Source organism: Apodemus sylvaticus, chromosome 1 (genome assembly GCF_947179515.1).
Source record: "Apodemus sylvaticus chromosome 1, mApoSyl1.1, whole genome shotgun sequence".
In the NCBI taxonomy this organism is placed as follows: domain Eukaryota; kingdom Metazoa; phylum Chordata; class Mammalia; order Rodentia; family Muridae; genus Apodemus; species Apodemus sylvaticus.
This window is the reverse complement of record NC_067472.1, coordinates 135,094,843-135,122,080: the sequence shown is the minus strand read 5'-3', so window position 1 is coordinate 135,122,080 and position 27,238 is coordinate 135,094,843. Positions and strand designations below refer to the sequence as shown.

Sequence of the window (27,238 nt, the reverse complement as noted above, 5' to 3'; positions counted from 1 at the left end):
CAGAGTCATCCTTCACGGCTGTCAGCTCCGGCTGCTGCTGCTATCCCTTGGTGTGTAACTGCTCTCCTCTCCCCTCCCCTTTCCCCTCCCCTCCCCTCCCCTCCCCTCTCTTCCCTTCCCCTCCCCCCTCCCCTCTCCTCTCCTCTCCTCTCCTCTCCTCTCCTCTCCTCTCCTCTCCTCTCCTCTCCTCTCCTCTCCTCTCCTCTCCTCTCCTCTCCTCCCCTCCCCTCCCCTCCCCTCCCCTCTCCTCTCCTCTCCTCCCCTCCCCTCATCACCTTGCCTGTCCTCATGACCATGTGTCCCTTGACCTCTCATTTCTGCAGACACGGGCGATCGTCCTGGGACCCATGCAGGTATCCCAGGAGACGCCCACCTCATGGTCCTTTACCCAGTCACTGCTTCCAAGCCCCTTCTGCCACATCAGGTAGCACTCGTGAGTTGGAATAATTTGGGGTCTGATATTTGGGGGGAGCAGTTTTTAAGCCCGATCGTAGTGGACTAAATTTTTCATTGGACCTTTAATTTTATATTTTGTTTTATATTTAGACTTTCTCCTCTCTATAGTGAGTATGCTGATTTCTTTTTTAGTTATGGTAGTGAGTGAAAGTTTTTCTAATTTTAGTATAGATATATAATATATATTATATATAATTATATATTATTATAGAATATATAATATATATTATAATAACATATTTTATATATTATACATAATATATAAATATGTATGAAAGAAAGTTACAAAGAAAAGCATTGAGTGTATAAGAGTGTGGTTGGTATTGAGCTGCGACCATCAAGGAGAAGGGAGCATCCACAGCATCCTGGTAGACCTCCCAGGTCCCTGAGATCTCTAAGGCACGTCTCCCCACACCCTGATCCACTCTCCTCTGCATCTTTTCCCATAGCTCACCATCATCTTCAAGAACTTCCAAGAGTGCGTGGACCAGAAAGTCTACCAAGCCGAGATGGACGAACTTCCGTCCGCCTTTGCCGACGGCTCCAAAAACGGGGGTGATAAACACGGAGCCAACAGCCTGAAGATCACAGAGAAGGTGTCGGGCCAGCACGTGGAGATCCAGGCCAAGTACATCGGCACCACCATCGTGGTACGCCAGGTGGGCCGCTACCTTACCTTTGCCGTGCGGATGCCCGAGGAGGTCGTCAACGCCGTGGAGGAGCGGGACAGCCAAGGCCTCTACCTCTGCCTGCGGGGCTGCCCACTCAACCAGCAGATCGACTTCCAGGCTTTCCGGGCCAACGCCGAAAGCCCCCGGAGGCCAGCAGCCGCCAGCCCGTCTCCTGTGGTCCCGGAGACATTTCCCTACGAGACCGCTGTGGCCAAGTGTAAGGAGAAACTTCCAGTAGAAGACCTGTACTACCAGGCCTGCGTCTTCGACCTCCTCACGACTGGCGATGTGAACTTCACACTGGCCGCCTACTACGCTTTGGAAGATGGGAAGATGCTTCACTCCAACAAGGACAAGCTACACCTGTTTGAAAGGACTCAGGAGCTGCCAGGGGCCGTGGCCGCCACCGCCACCACATTCCCCTTGGCCCCCCAGATGCTCCTTGGCACCACGGTCCCACTTCTGGTCCTCCTGCCTGTGTTGTGGTAGATGATTGGCCACGTAAGGTACAGAGGACTGTATAGACTCTGCCCCGAGCCTTGGGCTCCTGCCCCTGGCTTCTCCTTGGTCTGAGGGCCCAAATCAGCTTCTTGGGATGCAGCCCAGCAGGTGTGCTGGCTTCCTGTGACCCAGTGTTCTCTACAGACCAATCAGCAGCGGAGGTGGCCTCTGGCTGATGGCCTGAACGTGGTGCCCTCAGAGCTGTCGTCAAATGTTTTGGCCTGGGCTAAGGGTGTGTGGGACAGCTCTCCCCCTCTCCATTAGTGCACGTGACAAGGTTGTGGTGATTGATGCTGTGTTTTTGTGTCAGTAGAGTTGTGTGAGGGGGGAGAGCAGCTCCCTCCACCCCGTCCCCCCACCGTGTGAATGTGCGAACCAGAGCCCCCTAAGCTGAAGTCCCACTCCCCCCCACCACCACCAGAGAGACACTGGGAAAGTCGGCTCCTTCCACACCCTCACAATGCACTGAGACAGGCCCAGCTGACTGCTGCACACCTACTCTGGGGCCTCTGTGCCCTACCACACACGCGCACACACTGTTACACAAGCACACTCGCACACACTTAAGCCCATGGGGACACCCCAAGACCCGGCGTCCATAGGGCTGAGACATCTACACAGTTCTATCCCAGGCTGGTGCCCCTTAGCAGTATGATAGATACTCCCAGAGGGCCCTGCTCAGTATCTTTAGCAAATGGATGTAACCTTGTAGCCAGGAGGCTGTGTCCCCCTGGCACCTTCCTACCCAGTGCTACACAGAGATTGTCCTGTGCATCCAGCTACTGTGGATGTGTTTGAGGTGCCGCTTCCAGGCACCTGCCTGGAAAGCCCCACAGTTGAAGGGAGGGTGTGTTTTGGCCTGAGGTCTAAGCAATACCACTCATGGGCCCAGATCCCCAGCTCTGGCTCCACCCTCTGTCTGCTCCTCTCCATTGCACTTAAGGAATCAAAGTGCTTTCCTTCTGAATGTTTGAACAGAGACGTGATCCTCTGGTTCCTGCCACGGCCGCCCCTGCCCCCACCAGCAGACATAAGAGCCCCTCCCCACTCCCCCAGAGGGGAGGTGGGGCCTCAGGGCATGCGCAGCAGAGCCAGTGGATAGGGCCAGCTGGCCTGCCCTGTCCTCTGATCTCTTTCACGTTCCCAGCTGCTGGGCAGCAGCTCTACCCCCAGTCCTCTTGTCTGCCTTTCTTTGTGGGGATTGGGGGGAGCACCATCTAAGAGGCCTCCCTGCACCACGCACCCTGGCAGGCTCACCTCCCACTAGGACCTTCTTTCAACCCTCTGGCCACAGCCAGAGGCCTGTCACTGGGAGCCTAGCTTTCCTTCCGCTCAAAGCGGTCCTCCACAGAGCCCAGAGCCATTTCCATCTCTGCTGCTGTTCCAGAGGCCCCCAAGGGACTAGCACAAGAGTACAGCCAGCCCACTAGGCCACCCGGCCAGCGGCCCTGCAGAGCCTACCCTAGCCCCACTCAATGTTTATTGCAGCTCTCTGCTGCTCCCCCAGGGACCTCTCCATACACTGGCCAGGAGGCTGCAGAACCTGCCTCTCCCTCCCAGAGGTCCCAACCCCTGCCAAAACCCCCGTGGGCAGCCCAGCCGGGAGGGCTGAGCTCAGCCCCTCCTTCTCCCTGCTGGTTTTTTAGCTATCCCTATGTTGGAAGTAAAAGAGTTGAAGCACTTTATTTTGGTTGTGTTTGATCACGTTCTGCTTGGAAGTGGGGACCCCTCACTGAGTCCACGTGTCTGCGACCTGTGTGGCGCGCCACTGCGTGTACATACTGTAAATTATTTATTAACGGCTAAATGCAAGTAAAGTTTGTTTCGTTTTGTTATTTTCTTTTAGATGAGCTGTTGGAGTTTGTTTTCTAAACAGACTTTTTTTTTTTTTTTTGGTCCTTTCGGGGTGGAGAGGTGAGGTAGACGGTGGATGTGTCCCACTACAAAGTGTGTCAAGATGTGCAGCGTGTGCCCGAATTCTGTGAACTGTGGGATGCAGCTGTTTAACCACCATGGCCCTCGGTGACTGAGATTACTTTTCTTCCTTCGTCACTTGGAACCCTGAGAAAGACTTGGTTGGCCCGATTCCCCTTGCTCTAGGCACGTCGGAGCAGACGTTGTTATCTGGCAAAAGGCTGAGTAAGATCTGTCTCCTAGGACAGAGCTGGAGACAGAGGGTCTGGGGTGCATAATGGCTTCATCCAAGCCAGCATGGCTGAGGACCCCAGCCACAACTCAAGCCTTAGCCTCTTCAGCATCCCTTAGCACCCAGCCTAGGGGCCCAGGGACCGACTCTTGATAGGGCCATGGTCCAGACCTGTGCAAAGCCAGGCTCCCTGAATGATGGTCACATGTCATCCATTAAAAAATAATAATAATAAAGCTGGGCAGTGGTGGCACACGCCTTTAATCCCAGCACTCGGGAGGCAGAGAGGCAGGAAGATTTCTGAGTTCGAGGCCAGCTTGGTCTACAGAGTGAGTTCCAGGACAGTCAGGGCTACACAGAGAAACCCTGTCTCAAAAAACAAAAAACAAACAAAAACAAAACAAAAAAAGAAACCTACCCAGTGAGTCAGTGTCAAGGAAGCCAAACTGTTTACCAGATTAAGGTCTGTGAGATGTACCCACCTATACCATGCCCTGGCAAGGCCAGAGTCAAGACCTAGGTCTATGTTGCTCAAGATAACTCTTGTCCCTAGTAGAGAAGAGCACAGGCCAAGTTGAAGTTCCAGGTAAGTGTGGACAAGTCAGTTAACCCTCTCAGTCTCCCCAGCTGCCTCCACATTCACTTCATCTGTGCCCTAGAGAGGAGGGCCACACAGCCTGGGGAGGAGATGTGAGGTAAGGCCATCAAGGGGAGAAGTCCAGAGAGCATTTATTTATGCCCACCCGACACACGACCTCAGCACCAGACGCAAGGAGAGAATGTTCCAGAACTTTGCTTAGAAAAAAAGCAAAACCACAGGCTCCTAAAAAGACCCTGAAGGGTTGATCTTCAAGGAAGGAGCTAACTAAACCCACTCTCCTGCATTGTCAGTAACCAAAGGCCTTCCCCCCAGTGGTCAATTGCATAGTTAAACCCAGGAGAACAGCCTAGCAGTGGCAGGACCATTGGCACGAGTCACACACAGGACAGATTGGAAAAGCCAGGCCCAGGGGAAAAAGTCCTTCATTCTCCATCAGATGAAAGTGCTATGTGACACTTGCCAAAAAAATATGTGGGGCTTGGAATGTTTTCAGGCCCCTAAATTTAACCCACAAGAATTCTTTCCTAAATACCACACTGCTCATTGCCCTCATGAACAGGGGAATGTGAATCTCAAGTGTGCGGGCCTGACACCTGAGGTCTGAGGGCTCTTGTCTTAATTGTGCACGGCAGCTGGTCTGGGGCAGACCTGGGGCAAGGCCAGTCAGCCTGACTACCCAAGGGCTTTAGCATAGCCCGAGAAACGTCCTCTCTCTCCCCATCCCAAACCGCCAATGCTGCTAGAACTCACTCAGATAGTGCAGTGGGTGTGCAGCTCAAAGTGAGGGCCCTTGCGTATGGAGTGAGAGACCTTAGGTTCCTGGGTTGTCCCCCCTTCAAATCCCCCTTCCCCCCCCCCCCCAAGCAAAATCAAGGAAAAGAATTCTTAGGCTTCTCATCTAACAAGCCAGGGGCTGATCAGCGAAATCTGATGACTGCATGGGTAAATTTGGAGGGAAAAATGATACGAACACTCTGGCAGAGGCCCAGGAAAGCTGGACAGCACTGGAGCCTATCTCTCATGCCCAAGCAGGGCTCGGAGCAGCGGCTAAGCATCTGAACTGGGGCAGCAAGCTGACTTGGCATCGGCGGAGCTGGGCTCTGCCTGTTGCTAGCTGTGTGGTCTCGCTTGGATTTTTTGAGCCTTAGATTCCTGATCTGTAAAATGGAATTACACGTAACCACCTCCCAGAGTCCTGTGGAAATCTAATGAGCTAATTCCTAGCACAGATGCCCAACATCAACAAGAGAACCCACCAAGAGCGGTCCCTGTGGCAGTGGCACATAGGAATTTACTCGTTTGGTGACTCCACTTGTCTGTGGGGACAAGTCCTGTATTCTTGCTGGGGAGATAAGCCAATAATTGACACTTACATAATCTAAGGACCTACGTGGCGGACCCCAGGGAGAAAAGCAGGTCCATTCTGAGTGACCGCAGAACTAAGGAGGCATGAAAAGAGATGTTCCTCTCTGGAGGGGTGAAGGCATGTCTGACTAACTCACCACACGCATTTCCGGAGCCAGGCATGTCCGAAGCTGGGGGGGGGGGGGGGGCGGGGGGCATTCGACAAAGAGCAGAGAATGCCGGGGACCTGGAGCGGCATAGTCCAGAGGGGATAGCAGGGAGCCAGTGTGATCCCAGGCCAGTGAGGGGACAGATGGACGTCCCAGGGTAAGACTACACAGCAGCTAGAGCATAGCAGCCTCCTGGGCTGGCCAAAAAAATGATGTAAGCCCCCCTTCCCCTCCTCCCTCCCTCTTTCTCCTCCTTCCCTCCCTCCCTTCTCCACCCCGTCTCTAAAACAGGATCTCATGTAATCCTGATATACATACACACACACACACACACACACACACACACACACACACATATATATATATATATATATATATATATATATATATCCTGATATACACACACACACACACACATCGAAGGATGACCTTGAACTTCTAGCCCTTCCACTGAGGTCTCCTGAGGTACACATACAGAAAGCACCACTATCCTAAGTTACGTGGTGCTGGTTGTGGAGCTCGGGGCCTGGTATACACTCAGCAAGCATTCCTGCCACCGGAGCTCTTTCCCAGCTTCACCTGATGTCCCCCACCTCCCAGTTCCAAATGGAGCCTTGCAGGCCGTCACCGTCACCAGGAAAAGGCAAAGCCACTGCTACCACACAAGGCCAGGTCAAGGCAGTGGCTGAGACGGGTGCAATGAAGACTGTGTTTAACATGCAGGGTGGGTTGGCAGGGCTTAGAGCAGGAAGTGGAACTGTCACCGGGTGTGGCCTTGAAGCACCTGGGTAGACATGGTACCACTTCCTGAGACTGGCAGGAGGATCTCTGGGGAGCAGGTCTGGGAACATGTCAGAGAGCAACTTCTATTCCGCGAGGATTGGACTCAGGTGTCAGGCTCGGAGGCCAGCATCTCTGCTAGCCGAGCTGCCTCCCTGGGCCTGAACGTTTTCCTTTGCTCACAACAGCAAATGCCGAAGGCCAGTCGTGCTCATAGAACGAACTTCCCGCATAAAAGAAAGTGCGCCGCTGCCGGGAGTGGACAGCCCCGCCTCTTGCTCAGCTGTGGTGGATAGGAAGGCCCGTGGAGCCACAGTGGCTCCCAGAGAGGGTGAAGACTCCAAAGGCCGTGCTTGAGCAGAAAGGCTTGGGGCCTCTGCTCAGGCAACTGGACAGGTGCTTGAAAACAATGGCAGGTGGTCCCTACGATTGGACTTAGGCTAGCAAGCGCTAGGCTGTGTGGGATGGAAAGAGGCCAACATTTAAAAAGGAAAGTACAACGCATTCTAGGTTAACATTGCAGGAGTGCCAGTCAGTTGGCACAGACATGTCAGATCCGTGGTTAATTCCTGGCCTTGCCACTTGTTTATGGGGTGACTAGACCCTGCAGTGATGGTGGGATTCTACTGCAGTGGTGTCTAGGAAAACAGACATGGGGAATATGTTCAAGAGAATGTAGGTGAACCCACACACACCACCCCGTGCCACCAGGTCCTGCCATCCCCATGCCATCCCATAGCCTCGATCTGCAGCGAGACCCTCAAGGCAGGTGCCCTACTTTCTCCACTGCCCTTCCCCACAGGCTAATCTTTTGGGCGCAGTCCAGAAAGCAAATCTCTATGGCCTAATTGGTTGACCAACTCTTAAAACATAAGTAGACGCTTGGCATTCCAACCAGGGTCAGTGGGAAGATTCCCACCCCAGTCCTCTACTCTCGGGGCCTAAGATCCTCCAGCCTCACAGAAAACCATTACCTGAGTCTGTTGACCCAAAGCGCTCATTAGCTGGTCAGGTCTCCCTCACAGGCCTCATCATCCATCCCTCTGGGCTCTTTAGAAAGGCAATTCTGCCTATTTTCTTCCTCCCTCTCTCCGATGCAGTGTCGGTACCGTGATCAAGCAGAGCTGACCTTGAAGAGTGCGCTAAAGGCAGCCCTGGGCAAGCATGGCTATGGTGGTGGCAGGTGTGTTTCTGGAGTCAGTCAAGACTCCTGAGGTCAAGGTAAGCAGACTGACCACTGTCACCCTGCCCTTGCCACGGGGTCACCCTTGGGAGCATTCGTGCACATTTGACCTCACAGCAGTTTTGCTAATCTCTTTCCTATGAGGATTGGGAGTCCTTCCCTAAGCCTTCAGAGACATCAACATGTCCCAGTTAAAAAAATCTGCCAAGGGAGAATTAAGATATGCTTAGGGACCATTAGGGATCTGGACTTATACAAAAAGGACAACTGTCACAGGAGGAGGCTGTGACCATTTAGCAGCAAGGGGAGCTGGTTTGGGGTAAGAGATAACTCACCAAGAGTCTGGGCTGCAGGAATGGCTCAGTACCGAGGACATGGATGGCTCCTGCTGAGGGCCAGAGTTCAGGTCCCAGCGCCATGCCAAGCAGTTCCCAGTCATCTTTAACTCCATCTCTAGTGGATCCAACATCCTCTTCTGACCGCCAAGGCTACCTGGCGCACACACCTCCACACAGAGACTTAACCTCTCCCCCACCACCCACATGCTTACAAAGAATTACGAAAGATCAAGGACAGTAGTTTGTGCAAGAGAACTTCTGGGCAGAGCCTAGCTAGACCCACCATTCATGGGTCCACATGGGACTCCACACTGTGGGGGTTGGGGGGAGAGGGGTGAGTGAGGACAATTCCTCCCAGCCTCAGTTGTGCCAGTCACGAGGAAACACTTCTATTGCTAGGTTGTCTTGTAAACTAACTGGAGTGTACGTGGGGACCACTCTTGCTCGGAGATGACCATTTCCTGCCAGGCCCAGCGCTGGCCCAGCTCCACTACAAACTCTAGTGCACGCACATCCTCAGGTACAACATCTTCTTGACAAATGGAAACAAAGTCCTATGTTGAAACAAAGTCCTATGTTCCTCCTGGTGGGTAGGTCAAGGTCAAGAGAAGTCACCTAACTTCTGAAGGGAAGTTACAAAAAGATTCTGAAGGACGGAGCCCATCCCCGCCCTGCCCTTGTCACTCCTGTGCACCCCTCCGGTCTCCTGTCTCCAAGGCCACAATGGTCTCAGGAGTAGTCCCCAACAGGGGTGATGTCCACTTAGGGTTCTAGTTTGGGATGAACAGGGAGAAGAGGGGTCAGCCAAACACAGACACCTACAGGCTAGACGGACAGAGAGATGCCAGACATGGGCTCAGATCAGCTGGAAGAGAAAACTGGGTTGAGACAGTAGCCACCATATCTAAAGTCTGAGCAGTGTGGGGTCCGTGCCGGCTAGTCTTCTATCAGCTCCACACAGACTAGCGGTATCTTGAAGGAGGGGACCTCATTTGAGGCAATATCTCCGTAAACTCTGGCTGTAAGACATTTTATTAATTAGTGATGGAGGAGGGCCCAGCTCCTTGAGGGTGGTTCCGTCCTCGGGCTGGTGGTCCTGGGATCTATAAGAAGAGATGGCTCAGTGGTTAAATGCACTGACTGCTCTTCCAGAAGTCCTGAGTTCAATTCCCAGAACCCACATGGTGGCTCACAACCATCCGTATGAGATCTGATGCCCTCTTCTTGTGAGCATGAAGACAGCTACAGTATACCTAAGTAAAATAAATAAATAAAAAAAAATTTTTTAATAAAAGGCAAGTTGAGCAAGTTAGGAGGAGCAAGCCAGTAAGCAGCACCCTCCATGGCCTCTGCATCAGCTCCTGCCTCCAGGTTCCTGCCCTGCTTGAGTTCCCCCCCTGACTTCCTTTGATGATGAACAGTGATGCCGATGTGTTAGCCAAATAACCCCTTTCTTCCCAACTTGTCGTTTTGGTCATGGCGTTTCATTCATCACAGCACTAGAAACTCTAAGATCAGGTCCAAGGATATGTGCTGCAGTGTGCTGGGGGGGTTATCAGTTGGCTCGCCATCATCCCGGGGAGGCCGGTCTGCTTTCTGAGTTGGGAGCCAGTATTTCAACAAATCTGACAGGTTCTGGCTTCCAGTGTGATTCTCATTCCCCATGTGCGTGGACACTGGAGACACCCTGGTGGCATCATAATAGTGACATCTTGTGCTCAATTGATAGAGAGTGCCATTATTCGACACTGTGGGGCCCTGTCCAGCCACCCCCTTCTGAGGCTCGAGATTCTCGAAGCCCAAGCAGGTGTCACCAGAGGGTTTGGGAAGCAAGGCCCTGAATGTCAAGGCTGGGACCTTGACAGAAGAACTACCAAGAACCAGGTCTACAAGACAGAGCTCGCTTTCCCAGGGAAGGGCAGGGCATTCTCCAAACTCCCTCTTTGAGTGTACCTACCCATCCCTTTGCTAGTAATCAGGTCCCTAAAGGAAAGTATTGAGAGGTGCTGTGTTGGTATAACACGACACTGAGCGATCTTCCTGGTTCTCTGTACAGAACATTGGAGGCTACCCCACGTGGCTGGCCATGGTCTAGATTTAGGGGGACATTCACATATCCTGCAAATTTTCAATGATATTGTGACACGGAGTGCGAGCTCCATGTTCCAGTTACAGCAAGGCTGCAGAATGGATGTAGGTGCCCTGCCTCGTGGGTGACCTCTAGTGGTGAGAGACCGGCAACAGCGACTTCCTGTTGCTCACTGCCAGAGGTCAGCACCTTGTCGTTCTCTAAGGCAAGTTTCCTGGTTCTCTGATCTTCACCATGAGCTGCCCCATTCTATCGCTGAGCCTTGATGTCCTCTGCTAACCAGGGTCAGGATGATTTCCTCGAAGGGCAGCTGGGAGAACGGAGAGTGCGCCAGGGAGCCAGAGGGAGGCGTCAAAGGGGAGGGAGACACAAATATTGGGTGGGTATCTGGGTCTTGATAACATTTCCCTCAACGATCAGGCTCTCTGGAACGATCTAAACATTGAAAGAACCAGAGTCTTATGTCTGGTTATCTTTGGATTATCTGCAGTTAGGCTGGAGTCTGTGTGCATCTGCTGCCCTCTGCAGGACAGTTCTAGAATTACACTTACTCTGGGCCGTTATGTCAGGTACAGAGATGGTCCCACCTAGGGAGGTGTTCTAATTAGTTTTCTGTCAGCTAGAGTCACCTGGGAAAAAGGAAACCTTAATTAAGAAATTGCAGGCTGGAGATATGGCTCAGCAGTTAAGAGCACTGACTGCTCTTCTGAAGGTCCTGAGTTCAAATCCCAACAACCACATGGTGGCTCACAACCATCCAAGGACTCGGGCTGATTGGATGCACGCACTGAGGCAAGGCACGTGGAGGATATGTGATGTCAGGAGGGCATGAATAGGACTCCACAGTGATGGAGACAGAGCTTGGCTTGCTGGTACAACTAGCTGTGTAAGGCTTGTGGGCCTCTCGTCTTCCCTGAGAGATGCAAAGCTGAGAACGTCTCCTGGTGTTCCTGTTGGTCCCTCCTGTTGACTTGAGCTGAGGCTGAGACCTGGCTGTCTCTGCTAGGTCTTGTCATCACTGTTGCTAACTGTACTGGCTAGTTTCGTGTGCCACCTTGACACAGGCTGGAGTTATCACAGAGAAAGGAGCTTCAGTTGGGGAAGTGCCTCCATGAGATCCAGTTGTGGGGCATTTTCTCAATTAGTGATCAAGTGGGGAGGGCCCCTTGTGGGTGGTTCCACCTTTGGGCTGGTGCTCTTGGGTTCTATAAGAGAGCAGGCTGAGCAAGCCAGGGGAAGCAAGCCAGTAAGAAACATACCTCCATGGCCTCTGCATCAGCTCCTGCTTCCTGGCCTGCTTGAGTTCCAGTCCTGACTTCCTTCGGTGATAAACAGCAACATGGAAGTGTAAGCTCAATAAACCCTTTCCTCCCCAACTTGCTTCTTGGTCATGATGTTTGTGCAGGAATAGAAACCCTGACTAAGACACTAACCCAACTCCATCAAAGTTAAAGTGTTTAAGAACCATCATTAAAAATAGGCTGTGAAAAAATTAGAGGGCTGGAGAGATGGCTCAGTGGTTAAGCGCACTGACTGCTCTTCTAGAGGTCCTGAGTTCAATTCCCAGCAGCCACACGGTGGCTCACAACCATCTGTAATGGGATCTGATGCCCTCTTCTGGTGTGTCTGAAGACAGCTATAGTGTACTTATATACGTAAGATAAATCTTTTTTTTTTTAAGAAAAAATTAAAGTTACAGGTCATTGTGTTTATCTCTGGAATATAAAGAAAACGCTGACAGGTTGCAGGAATAGTCTCCTCCTTCAGTGCTTCTAGTGGCCTGACCGTCCTGACAGTGTGACCAGGTGGGCTACTAGCACCATTGCTTATTTTCTTTCTCCCTTAGGTGACATTTTGCACCTAACAGTTTGCTTGTGTAGAGTACCCACCCCACTTAAAATAAACCCCCAAATGCAGGGCGCATGCTCCTGGTTCACGACGGGGAGCCCGTCTCCAGGGCTTGGTTGTAACACTGCTCCTCTCTGGATGACTCCATCCCTGCTGGGTTCCTGGTCTGCATTCTGAGATGGACAAGCTTTGACTCCCCAGAGCACCTTTATGTCACCCAAACGCCACAATGGTGCCTGTAGTGAGCAAGAAGTCCAAGAAAGGCAGAGGTCGTGTGAGCTCTTCATGGTTGCTCACGCTGAGGTATGGCTACTTACGCTGGACACACTGCCGGTGAAGATCATTAAGTTTGATTTTTGTTCCCAAGTTAAACCAGAGAGCGGAAGTTTCCAGCCTTCGGGGGAAGGTTTTTCCTCCACCTATATATTTAGAGTCCTCCATTAAACCCTGAGACCTTGAACAGCAGGTGTTGTCTTGGTCTTGCTCTCTTCCAGCTGCCTTCCCACACATCCCCAGTTTCCCTTCCAGGTAACCATTCGACATAACTGCGGGCAGTTACATGGACAAAAGAAGGTTCTGACCCAAAGTATGACAGATGGGGCTTTTAGTTCAAGCCTTGATGGAATTGCTAGGACGGCTCCTTTAAGAGGCACGGACTCTGTTCTGGCACACAGCTGGTCCTTACTTTTTTTTTTTTTATGAGATTTAAGGTGAGCCTGAAATAGAATTTAAAAAGCACCCCAGATAGAATTACTGTAAGAAAGACATAGACACGAGAAGTCCATATCTGTTAAATGAGCTTCCAACCCTACTTTTGTTTAAAGTCCAAGGTATCAACTGGAGAAAAGTGAGAAATGAGACTTAGAGAGGTTGGTGCGGTTAAAGTACAGGCAGCCTGTATTATTATTATTATTTTTTGGATATAAATTTTTTTTATTCGATATATTTTTTATCTACACCTTCCTGTTGGCAATAGTTGAGCAAAGTTTGTGGTGGTCCCCAAGCGTTGAGTCCCAGCTAGGGAGGGTCTGGGAGGCAAGGGCCTGCGCTTCCAGGCAAAGGCAGGCATCTTGGCAGTCGTGAGCTCAGTAGGCTGGTTACTGTTGTAAATTATAACACTTAGATTGTCACAGCATTGTTCCTAGAAGGTTCCCAGAGCCGGTCCACCTGCGTCCTGCCACAGAGGGATTGCGGCAGGGTGCAGAACAGCCCTCTTCCATGTCTCCACCTGGCAGCTAACTACATGCATTACAAATGCAGCCGCCTTCTGCTTCTGCCAGGCCAGGTTTTGCACCTAAGGGGGCGGAGTCCAGCAGCCATCCTCCCCCTGTGGATACACAGGTTGGTTTGACACTAAGAATGTTTCAAAGACACTCATGTTCAAGTTATAAACCCCTGGGCTCAGGCAAGATTTTCCTAAACTCCATCCCAGGAGGATTTCAACCCACAGGCCAGGTCACCTTTTCTCTGTCTGGGCCAAGTCGGAGCTAAGCCTGCCTCTGTGCCAGACTGCAAGTGATCCTTTGTGTCACTGTTTCCATAAAAAGAAAAGTGTTTTTTCCTATTTAAGAATGTATAACCCAGGGCTAGAGAGAGACGGCTCAGTGGTTACTAGTACTGTCTGCTCTTCCAGAGAACCAGGTTCAATTCTCAACACCCACATAGCTGCTCACAACTGTAATTCCAAGATCTGACACCCTCACACAGGCAAAACACCAGTGCACCAGTGCACATAAAATAAGAATAAATCACAGAAGAGAAGAGAAGAGAGAGAGAGAGAGAGAGAGAGAGAGAGAGAGAGAGAGAGAGAGAGAGAGAGAGAAGAAAGAAAAAGAAAGAAAGAAAGAAAGAAAGAAAGAAAGAAAGAAAGAAAGAAAGAAAGAAAGAAAGAAAGAAAGAAAGAAAGAAAGAAAGAAAAAGAAAACATATCCCAACTGCTAACTACACTAAAGCTGCGTGTCTTTCCTGGTTTCTTTCCTGGTGTCTGGGGAGCGGTGGCTATCCGGGGCAGGCCTCCCCAGGCCCCTATGGAGGACCAGGCAGCCCTCATGCCTGTAAGCTTTCATGGCTCCATGCCATTCCCTGAAGCACATAGCTGCCTGTGGCCTGTGGCTGTTCAGGAACAAAAAAGTATTTAGAACCAGTAACAAAAATGCAACTTAAAAAAACCCATCTCCATTGCCCAAGCTGTAAACAAGCTTGGACACATGGCTTGCAGCCGGCCAGGTAGATAGACTGAAGTGGCAGCTTCCAGACACTTGCCTAACACCAGGATGTAATGTAACTAGTTAGCTCAGTTCTAAAAATCCTTAGTAACATTTTTTAATATACAAGAATCAAAAGTACAGCAGTTTTACAATGTAGGAAAATTTAATACATACTATATAAACAATATTATTTACATCAGAAATCACCAGGACAGTGGCATTTTTCACAAATATAAATTAATTACTGTTTAGTCAACAGGTTTCAAAAGTCCACAAGTTTACAAGAAAAACCCCTGTCCCCAGTGGGTAGGGCACAGACGGGCTAAAGCAGCCGGGACCCTTGGCATGGTTGTCCTCACCCAGCATAGCTGGCCTCGGCTAGAAGACCACAGGTGCTGGGCCTGGACCATGGCTCCTGCTGACAAGTGGGTTTTGGTCTGTAGGATCTCAGTGTTGCTGTGTGTGAACACTCAGCTCTGCGAAGCCTGATGCAGCTCTCAGACACACCAGGTCAGAAGGCCAGCAGCACAGTGAGAAATGTCTGCGCTCCCTTGGTGGGGCTTAAGGAATGACTACAGAGTAGAGGGAAGCAACGCCAGGCTGGGATCCTGTAGGCCGGCCAAGTCCGAGAGGACACAGTGGTCAGCGGAGGCTTCACCTTCCTGTTCTACAGACACAGTGCATCATGGGACTTCAGGACTTGACAATACACATAACTTCCCCAAGTCCTGCCCCTTCCTCAGTAATGAGCTGCCCAGAGCCAGGCTCCACACAACTCCATTGGCAGCTTCCCTTACCTGTGCAAACTTCTGCTGTAAGCATACGATGCACATACTGGTTTAAAGCACGAGGAGTGCTTCCTTTCTCCCAACCCCCTCTTCAAGTTCACTCCACCACCTCCAGCAGATGTTTGATGGGAGATACTGTTACCTTAGAATCAATGTAACACTGACCTGGCCTGGATGGCCTTTGCTACATTTTATGGCACTGTACCCTCAAAGTCCTGAACATGAAAAGGAAGTTCCTTTTTCCTCATGATGAGACAGACAGCTTTGAGAATAATTTGTAACTTCTACCAACAAGCTGAAAGACATGACGTGGTGAATATGGAAAGGCAAGGCCGCCCCTTCCGAAGGGCATCTCCTCTGCTTGCCACCCTCCAGCTCAGCAGCCAAGAGCTCGGCAAATGGAACACAGATAGTGTCACGTGGTCAGCACTAGCTCCAGCTACAGTTCACTTTTCACTGTGTGGCCAAAGAAGACCTTTCAGCCTTGACTGACAAGTCCAACAAGCCACCAGGCAGCAAACTCTAGCAGGGGGACTCCCATGCAGTCAGTGGGCTCTGCTGCAGGCTTGCACACGGTCAAGGTGAAGAGCCGGTGCCATGAGGAGCCCAGAAGGTAACAGTCTACCGAGCACTAGCCGCAGGGACCGACTGAGCACCAGCCAGGTCCGTGGTGCTCTAAAGCAGCAAAAGCCATGGCCCCAAAACCATGCATAACCAGATGGTTCACTCAAGGGCACAACTCGTACTTGTCTTGGGCAAGTCATTAATGGTACTGCCTGGGATGACCATCCCTCCAAGTGCTCAGGGAGCCAAACCCTGCATATGTCCAAACAAGACTTTTCATCAACTTAGAATGAGCCTAAACCCTTACAGAGGCACACCTACCATATGTTCAAGTCAGTTTTCCTGTCTCCATCTAGAAAGGCTTTGGATACCTTAACAATACTGGCAAGCTATACTGAAAGTGAGTAAAACCCAAGGCCCAGCCCAGTATCCATACACTGAGAAGAGCCAGTCAATGATACATCCCATCTGTTCCACAACCCAGCCCAACCTGACGCTGACCAACCGCTGCCATCTTAACAACAACCTGGCTACCCCATCACAGATGCTTGTGATTTGGGGGAAAATTTAACTTAGGATTATATTCTACAGATCTTAATGTAAATAAGGTTTGATTCTACTGAGTTCCAACTTGTAATGGAAATGTAGCTTCTCACCTGACCACATCCCAGCTGTCAGATGTTTGGGTCTGTGCAGCTGCCCCTTCAAGCTGTGTAAAGGAACCAAGATGCAGCTACAATTCACCCTCCCACTCCAATACTGACACCCTCCCACTCCTGCTTGCCGGCACTGTCAACAAACCCTGCATGTATGTCCCACATCTGGGCTCACCAGCAGGAATCCCATCAGCAGGCTACCTCCACCTCCATCTCCATCTCCAGGCCCTGTGACTCTCCTTCTGACCACAGGAATCAGAAACCCACCAGGGATTCCTGTTTTCCTGGTTATGCTATCCCACCCCCATCTCCACCCTTACACCCACTTAGCCCAAACCCCAAACAAGTAAGCCCCACGCTGGCATCAGCAATGCCCAAGTCACAGTTCTCTAAGTCAGCCAGAGGGACCCGACTTCCCTGACAATGAGGAGAAACGGACATCACCCAGAAGACCAAACCTTTGAAATGTACAAAGATAGTGTGGGGAAAATTAGTGTTGGCAGGGAGGAGGCCATTTCCCTGTCTCGTTACCCCAGCCCACTTCACATAATGAGACAAATGTATCATTTCTCTCAAGAACACAGCTAAGGGGTACACCTGCTCCCCTTTCAAGTCTTGCAGTGTGAAACCCACCCTGTTGCCCCACTTCCCATGGGCAGCATCCCTCGTGTCATGGTGAACCAATCACACTGTCCAGCAGGTCCTTGCCCTGGTCACTCATGCTGAATAGAAGATCACTGACTCTCAAGATCATGGATTCCTTCACAGAGGAAGCAGCCCAATGAAGCTGGAACATAGTCCCCTCCTCCTAGCACCCATGGGGGTGGGAGGCCATGATAGGCTAGGATGGGTGGGGGTGCCAAAGTGCAGGAGTGGAGACCAAACCAAAGCAGCAGACGAAGGCCTCCAACTCCTTCAAGTGCTCCTTCAGCTGCCAAGTCAGTGGATTCGGCAGCAACGTATCCAGAAACTCCACTCAGCAGCCTGACCACTGGCCACGGCTGCATCCGACCACGACGCCTGAGTACCTGAGGACTCCGGTGCCCACTCCCCTTCAGGAGTGCTCCTTTATGTTTTCCGAACATTCCAGTTATAATCTGGGTTGTTTTTCTGTTCTAGTGATCTCTCCAAAGGAGACCTATGATCCAAGGGTGACTTGGAATCATGGGGAGATTTCTGGGAAGGGGGTGAGCGAGGGTCTGAGAGCGTGGTGTGCAATGAAGGCATGGGCTGTTTATAGTCCCCCAACTTGTCTGTGTGGAAAGAGCGGTAATGGTCTGAGGGTCCCTGGCCGTGGTAACCCATGGCGGGTCTGTGGTCAGACATTCGTCGGAAATCCTGCTGGTGGTAATTCTGGGGTCTAAAGTCATCTGACCTCCTCCGCTTGGAGTCATGATGGTGCCTGAAAGAGAGATGCAAAGATCAGCTAAGAGACAAAGCCAGATTCCTAATGCGTTCTCCATCTTCTGCTTCCATTTCCTCATATACACACAGACCCAGGGACTAATGTCTGCACCCCTAGGCAGCCAAAGCACACACATAGACACACAACAACACACAGTTGGTTGTTCACGCATACTGGTGAAGGCACCCTGTGATGTGATGACAGACACTTCAGAGCTGCATGCAGTAGGCTCACTCTTCTATCAGAACACAACTAGAAATATTTTCATATTTCTTTACCATGCTCAGAGAAAAAGGTATATATATTTAAAATATTATTTGTAAATTATTAATAGCAGCAAGACCCATACTAGATACTCAGCACTTAAGTTGCCTAAAATTATTTTACAAACTGGCTTACCCCACCAGGGACTCTCATAGCACATGAGGTGGGCTACCTATACCTTAGACCCACCAGACCAGGAGCTCAAACCAGGCAGCTGCTTGCTGGGACTGTCACCTCTTCTTGGCCCTCTTTCTGTCCAAATTCATCAGCTCCCAGGCCACTCCCCATAAGGTACATTCCTATTACCACATGTGACCCAGAGTCCTACCAGCTGCCTTACTGGGACCATCCAATTGCCCTACCTGGCCTTTAGACACACAAGCAGGCCACACTGGCCAAGGAAACTTGTTCCAAGCTCCTGACCACAACTGAAGGTACCAGGGCCATAGCAGACAAGCGAAAACCTTGAAATGGGAGCTATAGCCTCAAACACCAGACAAAGACAGGATGCTCCGCTCCCCTCACAGCTTCGAGTCCTGAACAATGGAGACTCCTCTGCTAAGAGAAGGTGACTTAACAACAAACACCACCAAAGCTCACCCAAACCAACTCCAGATATGCAACCCTCAGGAAACACACACACACACACACACACATACACACACACACACACACACAAAAGCAACAGCCCTATAACAACACACACACATACAAATAAATAAATAAGCAACATGTCTCCAAAACCACAAATCTATAGCAATGGCTCTTGTTCAAAATGACCTGGAAGAATTTCCAAAAAATTTAAGAGAATTTCACTGTGAGCAAACAACTCAAAAGGCAAAGATGAATGGAATGAAAAAGTCAATCCAAAACATATAAATCAATCAATCAATCAATCAATCAATCAATCAATCAATCTTTGGTTTGTTGAAGGAAGCCCAAACTGAAATGATAGTGGAAATGAAAACCTCAACAAGCCAATTAAGACCCTCAGAGGAACACCATGGCAACAGAGCTGATCATGATAACAAAGCAGGAATGGAAGACAGAGTAGAGAAACTGGACTGGATTACTTGATAAGGTTTGATGAAGAAGTTGTAGAAGAACTCTGAACAGAACCCAGGAGAAGTCCGGGATAACAGGAACTTTTGATAACAGAAGTTTAGGCCCTAACCTCCAAAAGATGGCACAAAGGACAATAACACAGTGAAGGAATCAAGAATCTCTTTAAACTCCCCAAACCTAAAAAAAACAAAAAAAAATGCTTACCCAGGCACAAGAGACCTAGAGAACATCAAACAAGACCAGAAAAAAAATCTTTAAAACATATTATAATTAAAACATTCAGAACATAGAATAAAGGATATTTAAAGAAAGCAAGACAGAAAGCCCAAGGCGGGGCCAAGGAGAAAACGCCTGGCCGCACAGAGTAACACTGCCAGAGAGCTTTACAGTAGAAGAGCCTGGGAAGATATCCTCCAAGTCCTAAAGCATGAGAGTGCCAGCCAGGGTACTAGGCACTGAAACTGTCTCTTCAAACTGAAGGAGGGGCTGGAGAGTGCTCAGCGGTTAAGAGCACACGCTGCTCTCCTAGAGGACCAGGTCAGCCAGGAGGCTCAGGACCAGCTGCACGCCCGCTTCCAGGAGGGTCTGATGCCTCTGGAGTCCTGGAGCACTTACACTCATGTGTGCACACACTCACAAGCAAATAGACATAATACCTACACAAAAATAAAAGAACACATATTAAAAAAATAAAAATAAAAACTTCATGATAAAACAAACTAAATCAGTGCGTCTCAACCTTCCTACTGCACCCCTTTAAGACATTTCCTCATGCTGTGGTGACCTCCATCCATACAATTATTTTTGTACTATTTATGAATCTTAATTATTTTCTATTATTATGAAGTAAATCTCTGTGTTTTCCATTGCTCTTAGGTGACCCCTGTGAAAGTATTGCTCAAACACCAAAGGGGATGTATCCCACAGGTTGAAAATTCTGTCCTGAAAGAATTTGTGACCAATAACTCAACTCCACAGAGGATTCTAGAAAGAATATTTCAATCTGAAAAGGCTAAATAAACCCAAGAAGTCACAGGTAACAAATAAACAATGCCAAGACAAGTAGAGAGGGGTATATATGTGTGTGTGTGTGTGTGTGTGTGTGTGTGTGTCACACTCATGCACACAGGAATATATTGCTGTCAATGGTGTTTTATAGGGCACCTAATAGATTACTTGGCACGGAAAGGACCAAGGAGAATATGAAACAGAAGGAGCTATGCTAGTCATACTGAAATGGGCTCAGATGACATTATCAGCAGGTGAGGAACAATTCTGATAGTCAGCATATCACATTTCAAGCAGGATAACATTAACAATTTGAATTTCCAAAGGAAACAGAAAATGGCAACATTATTTGGAAAATATTGAAAATCTTTCAAATTTATACTTATGATAGATAACCTTACATATCCGAAGAGCCAAGTGACTCCTGAGTAAAGGAAACACACAAGTCTGTCAGAGCTTTGGTGTGCTGAGTGGAAGGGAGGCGCGTGCTCAGTGCACGCAAGCCTGGGTCTAATCACTGTACTACAGAAAACGGGAAGGAGGCAGGGAGCGCAGGCTGGTGGACACACAGCACATGATGCGGAACGGAGCCAGGGACCGAAACAGTTAACTATCCATGTGATTACGGAGGAAAAAGGAGAAGATAGGCCTTTTTGACCGAAGCATACAAGCAGACAATGGAGAAACATCTCAAAGTACTGAAACTGGTAATCAAAACTTTACATCCAGCAAAAATACCCTCCAAAATAAACACCTGCTCACAGTACAGCCTCAGTGAACAGAGGAAAGGACAAAAGGACAGACCAGGCAGAAATGCAGCCCTGTACAGAGGAGCCGGACGAGGTGAAGGGAGAGTGGAGGCAGGGGCGCGCAGGCCCACTCATGAGGTGGCTAATGCTGGCCTCAGAAATGCTCCAGAAATGCTGCCCCACTTTAAATTCACAGTGCACTCTAAACACAAAGCACACCATGAGCTCAGGGAAGTCCACGGGTGCTAAGAAGTCCAACCAACAGCTGGATGTTGAATGACAGTCTGGTAAAACCATGGCATCCGCTCACACTCGCCAACTCACAATCTGAACTGGCTTGTCACCTCGCTAGTCACCTCGCTAATGGCACTGCATGGCTGGAGAGAAGTACAACTTCAAAAGGCTGCCTACACTGCTGGATCCAGATGGTCAAGGACCACGGACGGGTATGCACCTCATGTGCCATGTCATGAACTACTACTGTTAAGTCTGTATTGTGTATAGGTAATGTTTGGACACACACTCAGGTGTGGGAGGTACAGAAGCTAGCCTCAGCTAACATACATTCACCTTTTAAAGAAGTAGCATCATGCTAATTTTTTAATCTATGAACTCTGTATGTGCTGTGCACATGTGTGTGCACACATATGCCATCATACACAGGCAGACTGAACTCAGGTTATCAGGCTTGGCTGTAAGCACCAAGCTAACCATCTCATCGCCCTAACCTGGATTTGTTTTTGAGACAAGATTCTTACTGAGACCTGTAGCTCACTGATTAGGTTAAGCTGGCTGGCTAGTGAGTCACAGAGATCCTCCTAACTCTGCCTCTCTGAAACTTTTAGGAAAATGGATGGACCTGGAAGGTATTATACTACACAAGGTGACTCAAACTCAGAAAGACAAGAATCAAATATTCTCCCTTATATGTGGATTCTGCCCCATAATGTATCCATGTAGTCAGGTTTAAGCACAGGAAAACCCTATGAATCTAAAAGGAAACCAAGAGGAGATATATTATGTGTGGAGAAAGTATAGTGGCATGGGGCTTCAAGAGGACACATGGGACATGAAAGAGGAAAAGGCTCTGGCAGGGAGTCACAGGGGAGAACAGGACTAGGAGGAGGGTGGAGACAAGGGAGGAGAACCAACCTTGTTCCAAAATGCCACAGTGATGTCGAACACATTATATGCTGACTTAAGAACACAATAAACCACAAGACGGTTCCAGGAGAGCAGTGCATGCGATACTCCTAAGTTGCCCGTGCCATAAATAACACCCAAGCCCAACTCATGCAGCAAGCACAAGAAAGCTCACTGGGTCACAACCAGAGGCAGTGAAGGAGAAAGGAGGCCTGCTGGAAGGGGACTGCGACAGGTCCAGAGAGGGAGGAGAGGGGAATGGGGTGAAACCACCAGGAGCACACATTCTGTGCATGTATAAAGTTCTATAAGAACAAAGCGACACTTTTCAAAAAGGGGAGAGGAACTGGAGAGCTGTCTCCGGTGTTGAGAGCACTTGTTGCCCTTGCGGAGGACCTGGAGTCAGCTCCCAACAGCAACATGGCAGCTCACAATCTTCTGTCCTCCAGGTCCAGAGACAACACATTCTTCTGACCTCCTGAGGTACCAGGCACTCATATGGTTTACACACCCATGCATAGGCAAAACACTCATACACTAAAGTCAGAAATATATCCGAAAAAGCATCCCTTCCTGATCCCGAGGATATCCTCATGGCTGGGACAAGGGACCTGTAGCTGACACCCGGGAGAAGCTCAGCATCAGACGGACAGTCAGTGCCTCACTGCTCACACCTTTCTACACACCTGTCATAATAGTCTCTGTGTCCCCGGTGGTCTCGGTCGCTGTTGTACTGCTCATACGGTCTCTTTCTGGACATGTTGTTGGGTCGGTAGCTTCCAGAACGGTGGGCATCCGTATGTCTCCGCTCACCATAGTGGTGGTCCTTATACCAATGCTGCTCATACTGATGGTGCCGGTCGCCCCCCCAGGGGGCATTGTTACCACCGCCATAGTTGAACTTTCTCTCCCTCTGCCAGTCTCCTCGATCTGCAGGAGGAGAATCGTTTCGTAACTACAGACATGGCAGAATTTACTAAGGCTGGCCTGTTACAATTCCTCCTTCTTAGCTTTATCGCTTTATAGCTTTAAAAGCTTTAAATGCTGCTACCAACTTTCAAGGCAAGAGAAAATCTACCATCCCTGTCTTTTTAAAGATCTTCTAAAGTACTCTTACTCTTTCATTGTTGCTTGCCCCAGTCTGCAGCAGGCCCCTGAATTGAAACTCACGCAAGAACCCAGAAGGGTTCTGGAAAGCCAAACTGCTATTTTATAGTAGTGCCCTCGCTTAGACAGTCGGAGCTGACCAACCTGCTGAGTCTACATGCACAACTGAGTTGAGCTGCTGAAAACCTAACTGGAGACTTCTTTCTGAGACCATTTGTAAGGAGTGGTTTGAAGGGCTGAGCTCAGGACAGGAAAGGCCACACCACCATACTGAGATGGGCATCTCCTAGTCTGGAAGCCAAGGGAGTGAAATAACACCAGCTAAAGCTTCAACAAGTTTTAAAGCACTGTGTCACATACTTGGGCAAAAAGTCTAAAAATCAAAGTGAAAAAGTATATAATGGTTTTGATGGTGAGGTGGTGGCTGAGGAGGGAGTGTTAGATAACTGTAACTGGGACTGGAGAGATGGCTCGGTGGTTAAGAGTACTTGCTTCTCTTGCAGAGGATTCTTCAATTCCCAGCATCCACATGGAGGCCCACAAACATCTATCTATAACTCCAATTCCAGGGGCTGTGATATCTTCCTCTAACCCTGTGAACATCAGATATGACATGGTGCACAGAGCTATATTCCAACAAAAGAACTCATGCACACAAATGAAAAGTAAGTAAGTCCCTATGTAACTGCAATAATCTTTTTTAAGTTACGGTTTTATTAATATAGCTCTGGTTGGCCTATATAACGATGTAGACAAAACTAGCCTTAAACTCACAGAGGTCTGTCTGCCTCTGCTTCCCAGTGCAAAGGCATACACTACCATACTTGATTTAATGTTCCTGAGAAAGGAGGTAAAGATGAAAATAGATTTTCTATTTTAAAAAAATCTTGAAATTTTAACAATAAGTTTAAACTGAGGAACACACACACATATCCATGCACACGCACACTTCACTGTAACGAACCTAGGTCCTCTGGAAGAGCAGTAGTGTTCTTAACTTCTGAGCCATCCATCCAGGCCCATACATACTTTACTGTATAGATGGATAAAGGAACTGCAGAAGCCCGTTTTAGATAATAACTTGCTCTGCAGTCTGAAACATGCAACCCACTGTGCATATGTACACAGATGGAATTCTGTAACTACAGCTTAGAACGAAACGCTCTTCTCCTGACTGCTGTAGGAAGAATCTTATATTGTGTTTCCATGTGCTCAGTCTTGTTCTTCACCTTTGCCTCTCCTATCTCTAAAGTCCTTTTGACTTATTGCAATGGCGAGCAGTAAACAATGAACACTTACTAACTCCTGGCACTCTCCCTCTCCCCTACTCATCTAAGGTCACAGTCACTAATGGGCAGACATTTCACACCTTCTGTTTTACAAGTGCTTACATATACATAAGGGAGACAGTTCCTTTGTTAATCAGAAATCAGACAGTTACCTAAAGAGGCACTCCAGCAAATATTCAGCTATATTTATATTAGTACTATTCTCAACCAAAAAATGAAATGTTCATTGATAAATGAGCAAAACATTACATTATATATATCCAATGAGTGAAAAAATAACCTTCCATAAAAAGGAATTAAGTACTGATTCACACTACAATTAGGATGAACTCTGAAACCATTTTGCTAAGCTAGTCATAAGTGGTAGCATACTATATATGCCATTTACATGAAGAATTCGGAGCATGTTAATTTACAGAAGTAAAATACAGATGGCTATGAAGGCTAGAGGGATGGGGAATGGTATACAACTCCCATTTGAGGTGACAGAGACTAAATGGAAGGAGGTACAAGTCGCTCTGCAGATGCTGAATGTACGAAACATCACGAACTAGCTCACCCTCAGACGCTGTACGGTTCATCTCAGTGAATTAAGAGACACAGGCATGGAGTCGATGATTGTCTGGTTCTTATTATCCCCACTTTGACTTATTTTCCCCAATTTTATTTTTCTTTCACATCTCTGAGTGTTTTGCCAGGATGCATGTCTAGTGTACCACATGCATGCAGTGCCTATGGAGGCCAGAATAGGAATCAGATTCTCTAGAACTGGACTTATATGCTGTTGTGTAGATGCTGGGAACTGAACCCAAGTCCTGTGAAGAGCAGCCATCTCTCCAGTCCCAAACATTTTTACTGAGTAAAACTTTCCAAAAAATGTGGGAGCACTTTTTGAGATAATACTTTGCTATGTAGCCTCAAACATGTAATCCTCCTGCCTCAGTCTCCCAAGTGCTGATATTAACAGCAAGTGCACAATGGCTGGTTTGGCCAATTCTTTGTAATAATTGATGATATTGGGTGCAGATGGCTCAATACTCATTTAACCATTCTCGTAGTTAGTGGACTATATATTAACTCATTTCAAGTTATTTTGTAAAACAGACTAGAGCAATTCTTATCCTTAATAACTGATGTGCATTTCTCCTTTTAATTATTGCTGACTGAAATGAGTGAATCTTTTTTTAACTTTCTGCCTTGACACTTACTGAATAGTACAGGGGACTTGGGGAAATGTGGCCACATGGGTAGTTTCACTTTCCTCTTTTACATGAATGCTCCGTGAATTCTCTAATCCTTAATCTCTTCCCACCCCCCCCCCCCTTTTTTTAAGCACCACATAGCTGTAATGAGGTCCGAGAAAATCTTACACACACTGCAGGACCTGGGACGCAGACCTGTCCTGCTTCACCCTCTGCAGTTTTGGGGCTGCAGATATCACCACACACCCTGCCTTTTATTGCTATTTTTCTTTTCTTTTTTAGATATATTTTTAAGATATATTTTATATGTTGCTCTTTTCTTTTATGGAGACATGGTTTCTCTATTTCTGGCTGTCCTGCAACTCAATATGTAAACCAAGGTGGCCTCAAACTCACAAGAGATCTGCCCGCTTCTGCCTCCCGAGTGCTAGGATTAAAAAAGAGGTGTGCCACCTTGTTTGGTTGTCTCTACATTTTTCTAAACAAATCCCCAAAATATAATTCAATCAACTTTTCTTTTTCCTTTTTAAGCTTTGTTTCAAAAATTTATATTTAAAATTAAATGAAAATTATATGCACTTCCTGTAGTGGTTTGATACGGTTTGGCCCCTTAGGCTCAGGTGTTGGAATGCTTGGCCGGTGGGGAAGGGCTCTATTAGGAGGTCTGGCCTTGTTGGAGGAAGGATGTCACTGTGGAGGTGGGACTTAGGGATCTTAAATGTTGAAGCTACACCCAGTGTGGAGCACTCAGCCCCTTCTGCTGCCTAGTGATCTAGAGGTAGACTCTCGGCCCCAGCACCACGTGTGCCTGCTGCTGACATGCTTCCCACTGCTGTGTTAACACTTTTTTTGTATTTATAGAAAGAATATTTAAAATCTCCCAGTGATTCTCAAGGATATATTGTCAACTAGTCACTATTGTGTGCAGTTTATCTCTTACACATCATTCTCCTAACTATGGTTTCCTTTAACCAGCACTGCCTCCACGCTTACTCCCACCTTCCCACCCATGCATAACCACTGCTCTCCTCTCTGATCCTCTACATTCAACTCGATAAACTCTGCATAATGAAGAAACCGTGTAGTACTGTCATTCTGCACCAGCTTATAATTCTTACACATAAAACCTCTGGGCTGATCTACACTGTCACAAGTGATGAGCTCACTTCTAATTGGTGACTGCCAATCCCCTCACTACTGATGGACATTTAGGTTAATCCCTGTGCTGACTCTTGTACATATTCACCAACAGTAAACTGAAGAGTCCCTCTAGCTTTTCAGCCTTAGGTGCAGATACTCAGTAGTGGGTCTACTGGGTCGTATGGAGTTCTCCATTGAATGCTTTAGAACTCACACTTTCTACACTGGCTGTGTTAATCTATGGGCACTGACAAAGCATACCTTACTCCACATCCCTGGAACACTGTGCTGCTTTGATAATAGCTATTATCAGGCGTAAAGTAGCGTCTCACTGTGGTCTGTAATGGTGAGTGCTTTTCTACACACCGACTGGCCATTTGTATATCTTTATTAAAACTCAAGACTAACAGGTCTCTAGAATAAAGGACTACTGAGGTACAGATGCTAATGTAAAGGCCAAAGGCTAGGCCATAGGTTAAGCCCCTAAGCCACCAGCACAGGACTGGGAAAATGTCCACTGGACA

At 48.4% G+C, this 27,238-nt stretch overlaps 2 protein-coding genes across 8 annotated transcripts in view; one reads left to right on the top strand and one right to left on the bottom strand.

Moving 5' to 3' along the window:
- Rgma (repulsive guidance molecule BMP co-receptor a) overlaps window positions 1-3,473 on the top strand; it is a 44,165-nt gene extending 40,692 nt beyond the window's left edge. For both annotated transcript variants that reach the window (XM_052160724.1, XM_052160732.1), the window contains exon 4: window positions 906-3,473. In XM_052160724.1, coding sequence (XP_052016684.1) covers window positions 906-1,616 — 711 coding nt within the window. In that variant the 3' untranslated portion in view covers window positions 1,617-3,473. The remainder of the gene's footprint in view (window positions 1-905) is intronic.
- Window positions 3,474-14,478: 11,005 nt separating this feature from the next.
- The window catches only part of Chd2 (chromodomain helicase DNA binding protein 2), a 113,009-nt gene continuing 100,249 nt past the window's right edge, over window positions 14,479-27,238 (bottom strand). For 5 of the 6 annotated variants that reach the window (XM_052160676.1, XM_052160684.1, XM_052160658.1 and 2 more), the window contains 2 exons: window positions 22,663-22,906; window positions 14,479-17,744 (listed from right to left, as the gene is read on the bottom strand). In XM_052160676.1, the coding sequence (XP_052016636.1) occupies window positions 17,411-17,744; window positions 22,663-22,906 (578 nt within the window). In that variant the 3' untranslated portion in view covers window positions 14,479-17,410. The remainder of the gene's footprint in view (window positions 17,745-22,662; window positions 22,907-27,238) is intronic. The other variant, XM_052160703.1, reaches the window with a different exon arrangement.